Source organism: Scyliorhinus torazame, chromosome 1 (assembly GCF_047496885.1).
Source record: "Scyliorhinus torazame isolate Kashiwa2021f chromosome 1, sScyTor2.1, whole genome shotgun sequence".
NCBI lineage: Eukaryota > Metazoa > Chordata > Chondrichthyes > Carcharhiniformes > Scyliorhinidae > Scyliorhinus > Scyliorhinus torazame.
Window position 1 is genome coordinate 379,494,464 of NC_092707.1, and position 13,168 is coordinate 379,507,631.

Genomic DNA, 13,168 nt, shown 5'->3' on the forward strand with positions numbered 1-13,168 from the left:
ACCTCCCCCATTACCACCGATCCCCTCCCCGTCCTCTTTTCCTTTCCCCTCCCTTCGTCTTCACTCTCACTCCCCCTTTTCTATTCTCCTCCGTCTTTCCACTATTCTCCGCACATTACCAACCGGCCCTCCCTCCCTCCACCCCCTGGTTCATTAAGGCTGTCCTGGGAAGAGCCTCCTCCCCGGGTGACGTTGGGCTGTCGCTTCCTGTGCGGTTGCCAGGCTCCTTGTGACGAGCGGCTCCGGGGTGAAAGTTGGCGGCGGCGGCGGCTCCTTCCTGTCTCACAGCTGCTTCCAATATGGCGGCGGCAGGGGCCGGAGCCGAGTCCGACTGGCTCCTCACCCGCGACGGCTGCCTGAGCTGCGAGGAAGGCCTGCGCAGCCTGGCCTACCACCCGTCCCTCAACGCCATCCTGGCCGTCACCAACCGCTGCACCGTCAAAGTCATCGACGGCACCTCGGGCACCGTGCTGCAGGTGTCCCGGTTAAACGGTGAGTCAGTGAGGGCCGCGCCGGGATTGGGTGGAGGGGCGCCGGGATTGGGTGGAGGGGCGCCGGGATTGGGTGGAGGGGAGCCGGCTCAACGCGGCCTAGGGCGGCCCATCCTCCCCGAGTGATCACCCTCCCCGAGTGATCACCGAGCGGGCGGTGGGAGGAGTGGCAAGGCCGCTCAGAAGCCCCGGCCTGGCAGTTGGACTGGAGGCCGGGGAGGGGTGGGGTGAGTGTTGGGAGGATAAGGGTGGTAGCAGTGAGGGAGGGGGTGGGGTGGGAGTCGGGAGAGGTGTGGGGCCCTTCGCCTCACTGAAGAGGCCGGGCGCGGCGTGGGAAGGTTTTACTCGTTCACCGGCCAATTTGAAGCAGGATGGGCCAGAAGCCGGCCTGTCCGCAGCCCGGGCCAGAGGCTGCTCCGGCGGAGGAGAGCGGGGATAGTGTGGGGAGGTTTGGGAGGCGAGATATGAAGCCACACGGCCCTCCGCGCCCCTTATTTTCACCCTCCTCCCCTTCACACGTCGGCTCGGTTTCCCTCCTCTCACACCCGGAACCGCTCCCTCTGCCTTTCTCTTTCTATTTCTCTGCCTCCTCCATTCTTGCTGTTTAAAATGGCCCAAAAATAGCGTGTTTTCTCTTGTCATAGTGCCCTGTCTGGGAAACAATGTATTAGGACATCTGTCAGAAAATGTGCTGCATGTATAAATCCGTACACGTTTACAAATGTGGACATAATTAGCATAAGCATCCTGAATGTGAAATGTGCTGATATATGTACGCGATTGCCAGTGTGCATTTAAAATATTTACACATCCATTGTGATACTGTGCATTGCACATGACTTATACATACACCGTATTAATAAATTATACATATAATCCATAACTTTGTTCGCCTATTTTATGCTGTAGAATATCACCAATATTTGTCATTTACACTCTGCATTTGTGTCTGTAAATGCAGCCGTACGTTTTAATTTTACTGTATTTTGTTAACTCGTAGGTGGGGTTACGGGAATAGGGTGGAGGTGTGGGCTTGGGTCGGGTGCTCTGTCCCAAGGGCCAGTGCAGACTCGATGGGCCGAATGGTCTCCTGTACTGTAAATTCTATCAATCTATGATAGTAAACATTGACCTGATCTAAAAATGGACCACCGTTAATAGGTATCTGCTCAATTGTCACCAGATCACACATACAAGGAGGGGAAAGTTAACAAATAAGGATGACATTTGTCTGTTCGGGGAGCCTGTGGTTTATATTTATGCCAGAATTATATTGCTCACTGAATGAAATGTTTGTGTAACAATAAGATTGCTGTTCTGGTTCCTCGATGTAGCAATACTTTATAGGTAGCGCCATGTTCAGTCATGGATTTCAGTTCTACTTTTGCTATCCTGTAAATCTATTTTGCTTTCTGTGATTTATGAAATTCTACATAAGCTAATTGGAGCACATTGTTTTGTTCAGGGGTATACCATTTCTGGAGATACTAAATTTTAGCGATGTACTTTGAACTAATGTACATAATTTTAATGAATTGAATGACCTCTGGTAGTTAGAAACCTGACCTAAAGACAATCTGTGTAAAGTTCAAAATCTTAAGTTGAGAATTTGAAATACAGCTTTCATATTTAAAATATCCCTTTTGTCGTTTGTTTCAACATGGTTTCTGTATAATTTTTTTGTGGGGAAGAGTGCAAATAGAGGTCATGAGTATAAGATAATCACCAATAAATCCAATAAGGAATTTATAAGAAACGTCTATACCCAAAGAGAGGAGTGTGTGTGAACTCATTCTGCTGTGAAACTAATAGTATAGATGCATTTAAGGGGAAGCTGGGTAAGCATATGGGGGATAAGGAAACAGAGGATTATGACAATGATGAAGTTTAGATCAGGATAAATGGGAGGAGGTTCGAGTGGAACATGGACGTCGACTTGAACTGGTTGGGTTGAATGGTCTGTTTCTGTGCTATCCTGTAATTTAATGGTTTATGAAAAGCCTGTGTGATCAAATGCAAAGTTCAAAAAATGTCTAAATTAATTGTAAGCTATAAATTACTGTAAAGTAAACTTTATATTAATTTAGTCACATCTCAAAGGGCTGCAAAGGCGATGAATTGCTCAAATACACTGACTTGCTCTTTAAATTCAGCACAGCTGTACTAAATGACATGTAACATTCGATGTTAATTCTTCTGGTGTTTTCAAACAGAATCGCATCAAATTAAAAGCAGGTCACCACATCTTCAGGACTCATTTAATTGAGAATAATAGACCATGTTTGATTTAGGTTACTTTTCATTATCCAAGTCAACTCAGTATTTATAAAGGTAGAGCAGTCTGTGGTTAATTCTTAGATCAGTTGTGGAGCCTTAAAAACTGTTGCGATGCAGACTTGTGGGGCCGTTTTGGCTCTGTTGGCTGGGCAGCTGGTTTGTGATGCAGAGCAAGGCCAACAGCATGGGTTCAATTCCCTTACCAGCTGAAATTATTCATGAAGGCCCTGCCTTTTGAACCTTGTCCCTCGCCTGAGGTGTGGTTGATCCTCAGGTTAAGTCACCACCAGTTAGCTCTCCCCCTCAAAGGGGAAAGCAGCCTTTGGTCATCTGGGACAATGGTGACTTTACTTACTGACGTTACTTGTTAGGATAGTGCAGTATAAACATATAGTTACAACAAAATTATATAACTATTATTGGTTTAAAAAACCTTTAGATGCAAATCCGTTACAATGCTTAGCTGATCCTATTTACTTCGGCTTCAAAAAAGTGTTCATAAACATTGGTGAAATACCATCTTACATTGGTGTGCTAAAATGCAGTTGTACATTTCTTTCCCGTCCTGTTATTTTGAACTGAGGTTTTCTGCACTCACCTTGTCTCAGTCGGTCAGTTCATTGCCACAGTTAGTTTCTTTTAAGATCAAGGTGATCTTTTCAACCCAACTATTATTCAGCTGAAACCTCTTTGCATTGTGTTTTTACGTATTAATTTGGAGTACCCAATTCTTTTTTCCAATTAAGGGGCAATTTAGCGTGGCCAATCCACCTATCCTTGCACATCTTTGGGCTGTGGGGGGTGAGATCCAAGCAGACACCGGACGAATGTGTAAACTCCATATGAACAGTGACCCGGGGTCGGGATTGAACCTGGGTCCTTGGCTCCGTGAGGCAGCAGTGCTAACCATTGTATTTGTGGTCAAAAACATAGAGCATGAGTTCAAATAGTTCTTGTCATGTGGTTTTGAGTAACCTATAAACTATTGATTAGTAAATAATGAAGGCAGTTATGTTGGGTGACTGAATAATTCATAATCATGTGGTGATAGGTGTCTTGCTGTTGTAAATTTTAGTTTGTTCCAAATAAATAGTCAAGACATAACGCAATGTGCTTGAAAATGTGAGGTTATAGATACAGCAAGAAATTTGGCGCAATAAAGGAAACGAAAACCAACACAGTGAAACTACAAAATGCTGGAGATGCACTCCAGGCTGGTCAGTATTTGTGAAATGTTTGTGGTGATTGGTTGGCTATACCTGAAAAGTAAGCCTGCACTTTTTATGTATGTTGATAGAGCTATTTATTGCCAATATCTTTGTTTGTGAATTGTTTAGCTGCGGGAAAAGTTTGATTAAATTAATTGCACTTTAACAGCTTCTGAACCATTGTCTATTTTTTTCTCTTAAATTAAAGAACATTGACAGTTGACTTTTTAATCTGAATATATTTGAGTTTGGCAGATGTAAATAATATTTGACTTGGAGGTTAAGAGCAGAGCTCACGCTTGTTTGGTCTGACCCCGGAGTTTGAAACCGAATGGACCACTAATTGAATTTTTATTTTTCTGGATCAGAGCTAAAATGCAGAAGCTTTTTCTTTCATATTCCCTGTGTTATGGTGGATTGGAGAAGGATTAGGCAGGCAAAATGAGAAATTAATTGAACGAGAAGTGAAATCAAAATGGCTCTTCAATTTGAAAAAACTATGGTGAATTTGGAAAAACCTGTTGATAAAGTAATGTCAGGTGTATGAATTAACTATGCTTTAAAGTCCAATTTGGGTATTCATTTTCGTGTATATGTTGCAATATGATAAGGGGTGACTTTGTGGCAATTTTGAGCTAAACTTAGACTTTGTTTATCCCAGACTTGATTTATTCCTAGAGCGGGTTAATAAAGACAAAAAGTATTTTGGATGATGCTACATTATTATCCTTTCGAGTTTGTGGTTAGCTTGTCCACTGACTACCAGGTACATTCAGTTTGAGAACTTCTAATTTATTGGGAGCTTGACCTGCATCTCAAGTGACCACCTTGGCTGTGGTGTTGTCTGATTTATGTATGCACTTTTATCATTGAGCAAGAAGTGATGACCTTGATTAGAATTCTTCCCTGCCTTATTTTGACAGCACTAAAGGCTCAACAGAAAATTGGTATAATGCTTTCTATTTAGCCGTTACATTTTATGACTTAGTTCAGCACAGACCATTAATCGTGGTGGTACCCATGTAGAAATCTTGAATTAGCCCAGTATTTTACCTGGGCAGTTATGCTTTCTTACCTGCTGCTCAATAAAAGATTTTGGGTGGGGTGGGAAAGTGTCTGACATGACACGACTGGAAGCTTCTTGAATTGTACTAATGTTACACAAATTTTCAAAGAAAACAATTGAAATTCATGTTATGAACACAATTTCACTTAAATTCTGCCCGCTCCATCCACCTCCAAACATCTTTTGGAAAAGGTTGTCCCTTATGCACTGCTGAAACACCTGTTGCCGAAAGATGTGGTTGATTGTCACTACTCACCTGCTGTACATTTTCATGTGCGGATGGAACTGTTTGAGCTAGAAAGTCTTCAGTGATGGAATAACCTGGTATTTGTCCAAGTTAACGTGAGGATTGACCATGAATTACACATCAGAGAGATGGAGCTGTAAACTCCTAGAACAGAATTGTACCTCACCAGCGAAGAGTTGGGAGAAAATTTTGGGTAGGGAGAATTGCAAAATATCTTGTCCCGAGAACTCTACTCTTGTTGCTGGTCTAACTCCATTTTAAAATGATGCCTTGTGTATTGCTGCTCTTTTTAAAATAACTGTTTGGTGTTGAAATGCACTTTCGAAGCATGATGCTGTTTGGATGGTTTCCCAATCGTTTGAGGTGGACTGCAGTACTGGGGCCAGCATTCAGGAGCTGCAGGAATGTTTATTTTCACCTGAGCTCTTCATAGCAGGCAACTGACTGGGTGTCTTTCAATGAGACCCAAAATTACCCTTTTCCACATGATGCTTTTGGAACTTGGAAGAGCTACATTTTTCAACCTTTTATGAAGGACACAGTTTAAAAATTAGGGGTCTTCCATTTAAGACTGAGATTGGAATTTGTTTTCTCAGTGAGTCATTAGTGTAAATCTCTTCCCCAGCGAACTGTGGAGGCGCGGTCATTGAATATATTCGAGGCTGAGTTGAGGATCATCGGGGGCAATCAGGTGGGTGGAGTTGAGGTCACAATCAGATGAGCCATGACCTTATTGAATGTTGGAGCTGGCTCGAGGGATTACATGACCTCTTTCCCCTAATTCTTGTGTGCTTGTGAGGGAGTACGTTTAAGTGGAAAATATCTTTATTCCACATGTGCACCTCCCAAGAAGAGAGTATTATGTATTTGAAATAATTGTGCTCTTCCTCCAGTCTCGAGCAAATCTGCACTTACTGTCTTTTATAAATGAGCTGAACAGAGGATGTGAATTGTTCTTAACATTATTAACTTTTTATTCATTCGTAGAATGTGGGCATCGCCGACAAAACCAGCAATTAGTGCCCATCCCTTTATACCTTTTGAGAAGATGGTGATGAGCAGCCTTCTTGAACTGCTGCTGTAGGTGTGGTGTGGACACACCCACATGCTGTGTTAGGTAGAGAGTTCAAGATTTTGACCTAGTGATGATGACAGAATAGTGCCACAGTTCCAAGCTGAGATGATGTGTCACTTGGCGGATAACTTGCAGTTGGAGTTCCCACGCCCCTAATGCCCTCCATTCTTTTTAAAAATAAATTTAGAGTATCCAATTCATTTTTTCCAATTAATGGGCAATTCAGCATGGTCAATCCACCTAGCCTGCACATCTTTGGGTTGTGGGGGCGAAAGCCACGCAACCACAGGGCGAATGTGCAAACTCCACGCGGACAGTGACCCAGAGCCAGGATTGAACCTGGGAGCTCGGCGCCATGAGGCAGCAGTGCTACCACTGCGCGACCATGCTGCCCCAAAGGCCCTCATTCTTCTAGGTAGTAAAAGTTGCAGGTTTGTAAGGTGCTGTCAAAAGGCTCCTTGGGGCGTTATTGAAGTGCATCTTGTCGATGCACTGCAGTCAGTATGCCCTGTCGTGGAAGAGGTTTAAGGTGGTGGACGGGGTGCTAGTTGAGCAGGCAGCTTTTACATGGATCGTATTGAGCATTTTGAATGTTGTTGAAGCTACACTCATCAACCAACTGGAGACCGTTGCATTAGACCCCCACTTGGGCCATCTGTTCCCTGTTCCAAGTTGCCCATTGACACACTGCTCAAATTAGTTCTGTCATTCACACATTTTAATCTTTATGTGCTACTATCAGCACATTCGGAGCCATAATCACTTCATTTACATTCCTTTTGTCTTTCTGTCCACAACATCTTTGTCTATCTCCACCTATCACTGGTTCCCTATCCACCATCCATGCCCCCACCCCACAACTGTATAAATCTGACCCTATTTCCAGTTCTCTCTGGCTTTGACAAAGAGTCATCCAGACTCAAAATGTTAGCTCCCTTCTCTCTCCACAGATAATAATAATAATAATAATCGCTTATTGTCACAAGTAGGCTTCAATGAAGTTACTGTGAAAAGCCTCTAGTCGCCACATTCCGGTGCCTGTTCGGGGAGGCCGGTACGGGGTTTGAACCCGCGCTGCTGGCCTTGTTCTGCATTACAGGCCAACTGTTCAGCCCACTGATGCTGTCAGACCTGTTTATTGTCCAGTATTTTCTGCTTTTGTTTTAAGTTTTAAGGCAGGATATAACTGGGCAATTTTCCCACTTAATCCGGTAGGCACCAGGGTTGCAGTTGTACTGGAACATAAGCAAAGCTAGTCCTGGAGTACATGGCTGGTTTAGCACAGTGGGCTAAATAGCTGGCTTGTAATGCAGAACAATGCCAGCAGCGTGGGTTCAATTCCCATACCGGCCTCCCCGATCAGGCGCCGGAATGTGGTGACTAGGGGCTTCTCACAGTACCTTCATTGAAGCCTACTTGTGACAAGCGATTATTATTATGTCGGCAGCACCACAGACGGGATGTTGTCAGGGCCCATAGCCGTTGCCGAATCCAATGAGCTCAACCACTGAATATCATAATCTTTATTGTCACAAGTAGGCTTACATTAACACTGCAATGAAGTTACTGTCAAATATATTAGTGTACAAAATTATGAGGGGAAGAGATGGGGTGTACAGGATACAATTGTTTCCCTTGGTGGAGAATTCCAGAACCAGGGGACATGAGGAAAATCCCTCTTACACAGAGGGTAGTGGGAGTCTGGAATTCGTTGCCTGAGTGGGTGGTGGAGGCAGGGACCCTAAAGTCTTTTGAAATGTACCTGGATCTGCACCTTAAGTGCTCTAAGCTACAGAGCAATGGACCGCATACAGGAATGTGGGATTAGAAAGGACATCTGGGTGTCCTAGGGCTGGCATGGTCAAGATGGCAAGAAGTCTTACAACTCCAGGTTAAAGTCCAACAGGTTTGTTTCAAATCGCTAGCTGAGGAAGGAGCAGCTCTACGAAAGCTAGTGATTTGAAACAAACCTGTTGGACTTTAACCTAGTGTTGGAAGATTTCTTACTGTGCTCATCCCAGTCCAACGCCGGCACTCCACATCATGGTCAAGATGGGCTGAATGGCCTCCTGTGTTGTAGCTTTTCTATGATTCTATGTGGAGTGAGTCTTATTGGCTGAAGTCTGGCATTTGTGATTGTGGGGACCTCAGGAGGATGTCATTTACTGACTACAAAGGAAAATTCTTAAAGAGTGAGCGGCATTCTTGCAATTTGAGATGGTGAATTAACTTGACATTCTTGAGCTCCTCCCATTGATGACTGAGTGGTGACTGTTGTGTTTCTATGTCTGCTTTGCATAAACTCATCAATCTCACACCAGATCTTGTAAACCACACATAGATTTGGTTTATTTGAAAATCCAGTATTGGAAGGCGCGAGCGCACAAATACACACGCACACACCCCTAGCTGTTCCCCTGCGCCCGTTTCCAACCCCGGCTGATCTGACACCCCCAATATGGCCTCCTGAGGGTCCGGGTCTAGTTTCATGTGCACCACTTTAGAGATTACCTTAAAAACCTCCTTTCAGTAATCCTCCAGCTTTGGACAGGAGCAAAACATATGAACGTTGTTTGCGGGCCTCCCCCACAACGTTCACACACACCTTCTACCCCTCAAAGAACCGGCTCATCCTTGCCTTGTAAGATATGCTCTGTACACCACCTTCAGCTGTATCAACCCCAACCTCGCACACGAGGTGGAGGCGTACCCTCCGGAGCACCTCACACCAGAACTCCTCCTCCGTACCCTCTCCCAACTCTTCCTCCCACTTTGCCTTGATCCCTTCCAGCAGTCCTTATTTCTTAAAATGATAGCACAACATCCCTGTTTTGGTTCTCAAGAAAACATTACATATATTGAGTGAAAATACATGCACAGTAGAGTGTTTCCCAAAACTATTTACACGGAAGAGAGTTTAAGAATTGAGAGTCCAAGAGTCTCAATAGTATAAGGGTAGCTGCTAATCTTCCTGGATCTTGTGATGTATTTCCTGCCCGAGACCCAGAAGGGGGTCTTCACATGTCGGTGTGTTGGCATCCTGTGTGTGAGGCCGAATGCCCACCTCCTGCTTCTATTTTCTATCTATGTTTCCATGTATTATTGCAGTGCTGATTAGGCATCTTGGTGGTTTTCCACAGTTTCACAGAATTGTCTTTGAATGTGTTTTAGATGCAGTTGGAGTGCTGGGTGTTACACAGTGGTACAATTCCCTGAGCTGTCTAGGCTCACTGCACACTTAGGATATTTATGAGTGACAAGTTTCCCTGAGAAGGATGCATGATCAAAACCTTCTGTCCTGTACGCAGACTCGGCAGTTCCTCACCTGCATGCTGGCCATGTGTCATTCTCCTCTCGTTTTTCAAATAGACTTTCCTGTATTTCTGAGAACTGGGAAAGGTGATAGCGTGGCAAGGTTTTCCTAATTTGCCTTCTGAAAGAAGATTTCTGCTGTTGACGATAAGCTCATATCTGAAGCTGTTGCACTTAAGAATAACATGGCAACTTGGGAGATGTTGTTTCCCAGTACTTCATGATTAATGCCTTAATGGAGTGAACCATTGCTCGGCAAGATCATTGGACCAGGGTTGTGTGGCGAGGCTGTCACATGTCTTGTGTCTCATTTCTTTCATGTCCCAAAAAGGTCTGCCAATGTATTGTGGTCTGTTGTTCGCCCTGACTTCTTCAGGCGTTCCAGCCAAACTGAATATTGCATTCGTTGTTTGTGCAACCGATGCATTTGAGGCATCCTTCAGTTGTCCGATGGTTGGAAACTTGGAGAAGTAATCAGTGACCAGGAGAAAGTCATTGCCATGGATAGTGAATAAATCTGTTGCAATTTTAGACTAAGGGTACGATTGAATTTTATGATAGTGTAGAGGTTCTTTGAGTTGACGTGGTTGGTGACATTTAAATGCTACGCACATCCTCATTGCCTTCTTGGTATCTTTATTGATCCCTGGCCATGACAGTTTCTTTGTCAGGTGTCCTGTTCGCTCTATGCCCATTTGCCCCTCTGGTAACTGTAAGAATATGTTTGAGTTTCAGGTGCAAGCTCTGAAAATCACACCTTGAAATACCTAGTTCATCTCTGTACGGCCAAAAACATCAGTTTCCACAGCGAATCATTTACCAAATAGGTATGTGTGGAACCTTGTGATATCAAATGCCAGAGCAAGTGTTTCGCAATCTATATTTGAATAATTGGATTGTACTTGAGATAGACATTTGAAGCCAAATGCTAACTAGTTTGCCATCTTGCATGATGCATCCTCCTAACACTTTTTGAGATACATTGACCTCCAAGACCGTCTCCTTCCTTGGGTCATAGTATTGTCTCTTGTATGTTGATGCTCTTCCTGCCATAAGTATGGAACATCATTAATTAAGACCCCTATTCGTGATGATGCCTCATTGGCAAAGTTTGGTTTGTATGGCGTGAAGAATTTGAAAAATCCGAGGTATCTCTGTAAGTTCTCTTTGTCCTGGGGAGTTTGTCCTGGGGAGTTTGTCCTGGGGAGTTTGTGTCGTAGGCCAGAACGGAGCCTGGAACTTGAATCAATCGAGCCAAAAAAGTTAATCTATCCTACATTTGCTGGGCATTTCTACATTCACCTGGCATTTCTAGCTGTTGAAGGAGAGTCCTTCCTGATGAGTTGCTGCCATCAGTGAGTTTGGATTTCTGCCATGCTCTTCTTTGGTTTTGCCCATCACTGAAATATCATCGGCAATTCATATGCATTCAGGAGTATTTCTATCTTCAGCTGGAACAGATAAACCAAAAGGCAATCTCCGGAAGCAGTATCTTCCGACTAGTGTCCTGAACAACATGATTTCTTGAGATTCCTTTGGCAAAAAAACTGACCAATACCTGCGTTTGGCATCCAACTTGGAGGAAAACTTCAATTAATCTAAAGTTGGAATCTTGTGTGGCATCTCTTTAGAGAAAGTTTGGATGCCTTGGGTCCAAGCATGCCCTGATTGTGCCATCTTTTTTCCAGTGCACCTGTGATAGACCTGCATCAGTTTGTGTACAATATTGTGACCATGTGCAGAAGAGGCCAAGAATATTCTCAGAATCAGTACATGATCTAGACAGAATTGACACTTTAGGAAACTTCAGAGATGCTGTACTCCGAAATTCAATTCTGGGGCAGCACGGTGGCACAGTGGTTAGTATTGCTGCCTCACAGCACAATGCTGGTGTGCTCCATGTCATCCAACTCGCTCTTGGGCTTCTCCTGTACGTGCACTTTCCAGGTAAGTCGATCGACAGAATTGTATTTCTTTTGTTTTTAAATTTAGTGTACCTAATTCATTTTTTCCAATTAGGGGGCAATTTAGCGTGGCCAATCCACCTAGCCTGCACATCTTTGGATTATGAGGGCGAAACCCACGCAAACACGGGGAGAATGTACAAACTCCACACGGACAGTGACTCAGAGCCGGGATCGAACCTGGGACCTCGGCGCCATGAGGCAGCAATGCTAACCACTGTGCCACCGTGCTGCCCCAGAATTGAATTTCTGAGTACAGCATCTCTGAAGTTTCCTAAAGTGTCAATGTACTGACTCTGAGATTATTCTTGGCCTCTTCTGCACATGGTCACAATAATGAGTCCTGTGCATGCCGGTAACCCTGCTACTGCTGATCTGCTTGTGTGCATCAGGTAGAATACCGGTGGTTTCCATGCAGACTTACCATACCTGCGTTTCAATGTCAATGCACCTATGTAATGAATGCGTGACTTGTACACCGTTAATTTATCTGTAGTAGATTGCATTATTGACTTCCAATGATCCACAATCCAGATAGATATCCTTCAGGATTCTGACTGGTGAGATATTTTCACTCACTCTTGTGTCAACCGTCGGTGTGTGTGTGTATTGCCGCTTTTCTTAGGCATACAATGTTGATACTAGCAAAATATCAACAGCCTCTAGCTGTTTGACTTTATCCACACATTGTGAATGTGACATTATGTGGAAAGCTTGTTCACCTTCCACAAAGATTTTGCCGCCCTAAATCTTCACCTGGTCTATCTGGCCGCTAAACTCCGTATGTGCCTATGCTTAGGCAGGTTTCTGATGTGCTCCCTGTTGGTGCAGCCAGTGTGCTGCACATACCTTTCAGTTGGTTGTTTGTATGGGCAACAGTTGTTTACACTGTTGCTTCACAGCGCCAGTGATCTGGATTCGATTCCCGGCTTGGGTCACTGTCTGTCCGGAGTCTGCGTGGGTTTCCTCCAGGTGCTCCGGTTTCCTCCCATAATTCCTGAAAGACGTGCTTGTTAGGTGAATTGGACATTCTAAATTCTCCCTCCGTGTAGCTGAACAGGCACCGGAGTGTGGCGTCTCGGGGATCTGCACAGTAACTTCATTGCAGTGTTAATGTAAGCCTACTTGTGACACTAATAAAGATTATTATTACTGTAACCTCTGGCCACACCTCTGGAACCAGACTTCCTCTGTGGGTAAGCCCAATGTCTGTTCCACCGCATAGCTTGCAAAGATCTTGGAATGCAGGACAGTTTCACAGTGGGTGCAGTAAACCGCACTTCCCACATGGCTTGCTTACTTTCTGCATCCTGGCCACCATGCCAATACTCGTAGCTTCACCTAATGCTTTCTGGTGTTGTCCAGCCATGTTGGCGCAGTATTTTCTGCCACCTGTTAAGCACTGTGTCCAGTGTTCTCCAAAACGTCTTTTTGGAAGGCTTTGGCTTTGAAGTTATAGTCTACTCAATTATCTGTGCAGACAGTTCAGCTTCTGGAAAGTTGCAGTCCTTGCCGTTATTACAGCACC

General features: G+C 44.3%; 1 protein-coding gene across 5 annotated transcripts in view; it reads left to right on the forward strand.

Moving 5' to 3' along the window:
- Nucleotides 1-66: 66 nt before the first annotated feature.
- Nucleotides 67-13,168, forward strand: part of birc6 (baculoviral IAP repeat containing 6) — a 371,663-nt gene continuing 358,561 nt past the window's right edge. For 3 of the 5 annotated variants that reach the window (XM_072512218.1, XM_072512222.1, XM_072512230.1), the window contains exon 1: nt 68-492. In XM_072512218.1, the coding sequence (XP_072368319.1) occupies nt 300-492 (193 nt within the window). In that variant the 5' untranslated portion in view covers nt 68-299. Of the gene's footprint in view, nt 493-13,168 lie in introns of all 5 variants that reach the window. The other 2 variants (XM_072512201.1, XM_072512210.1) reach the window with 1 other exon arrangement.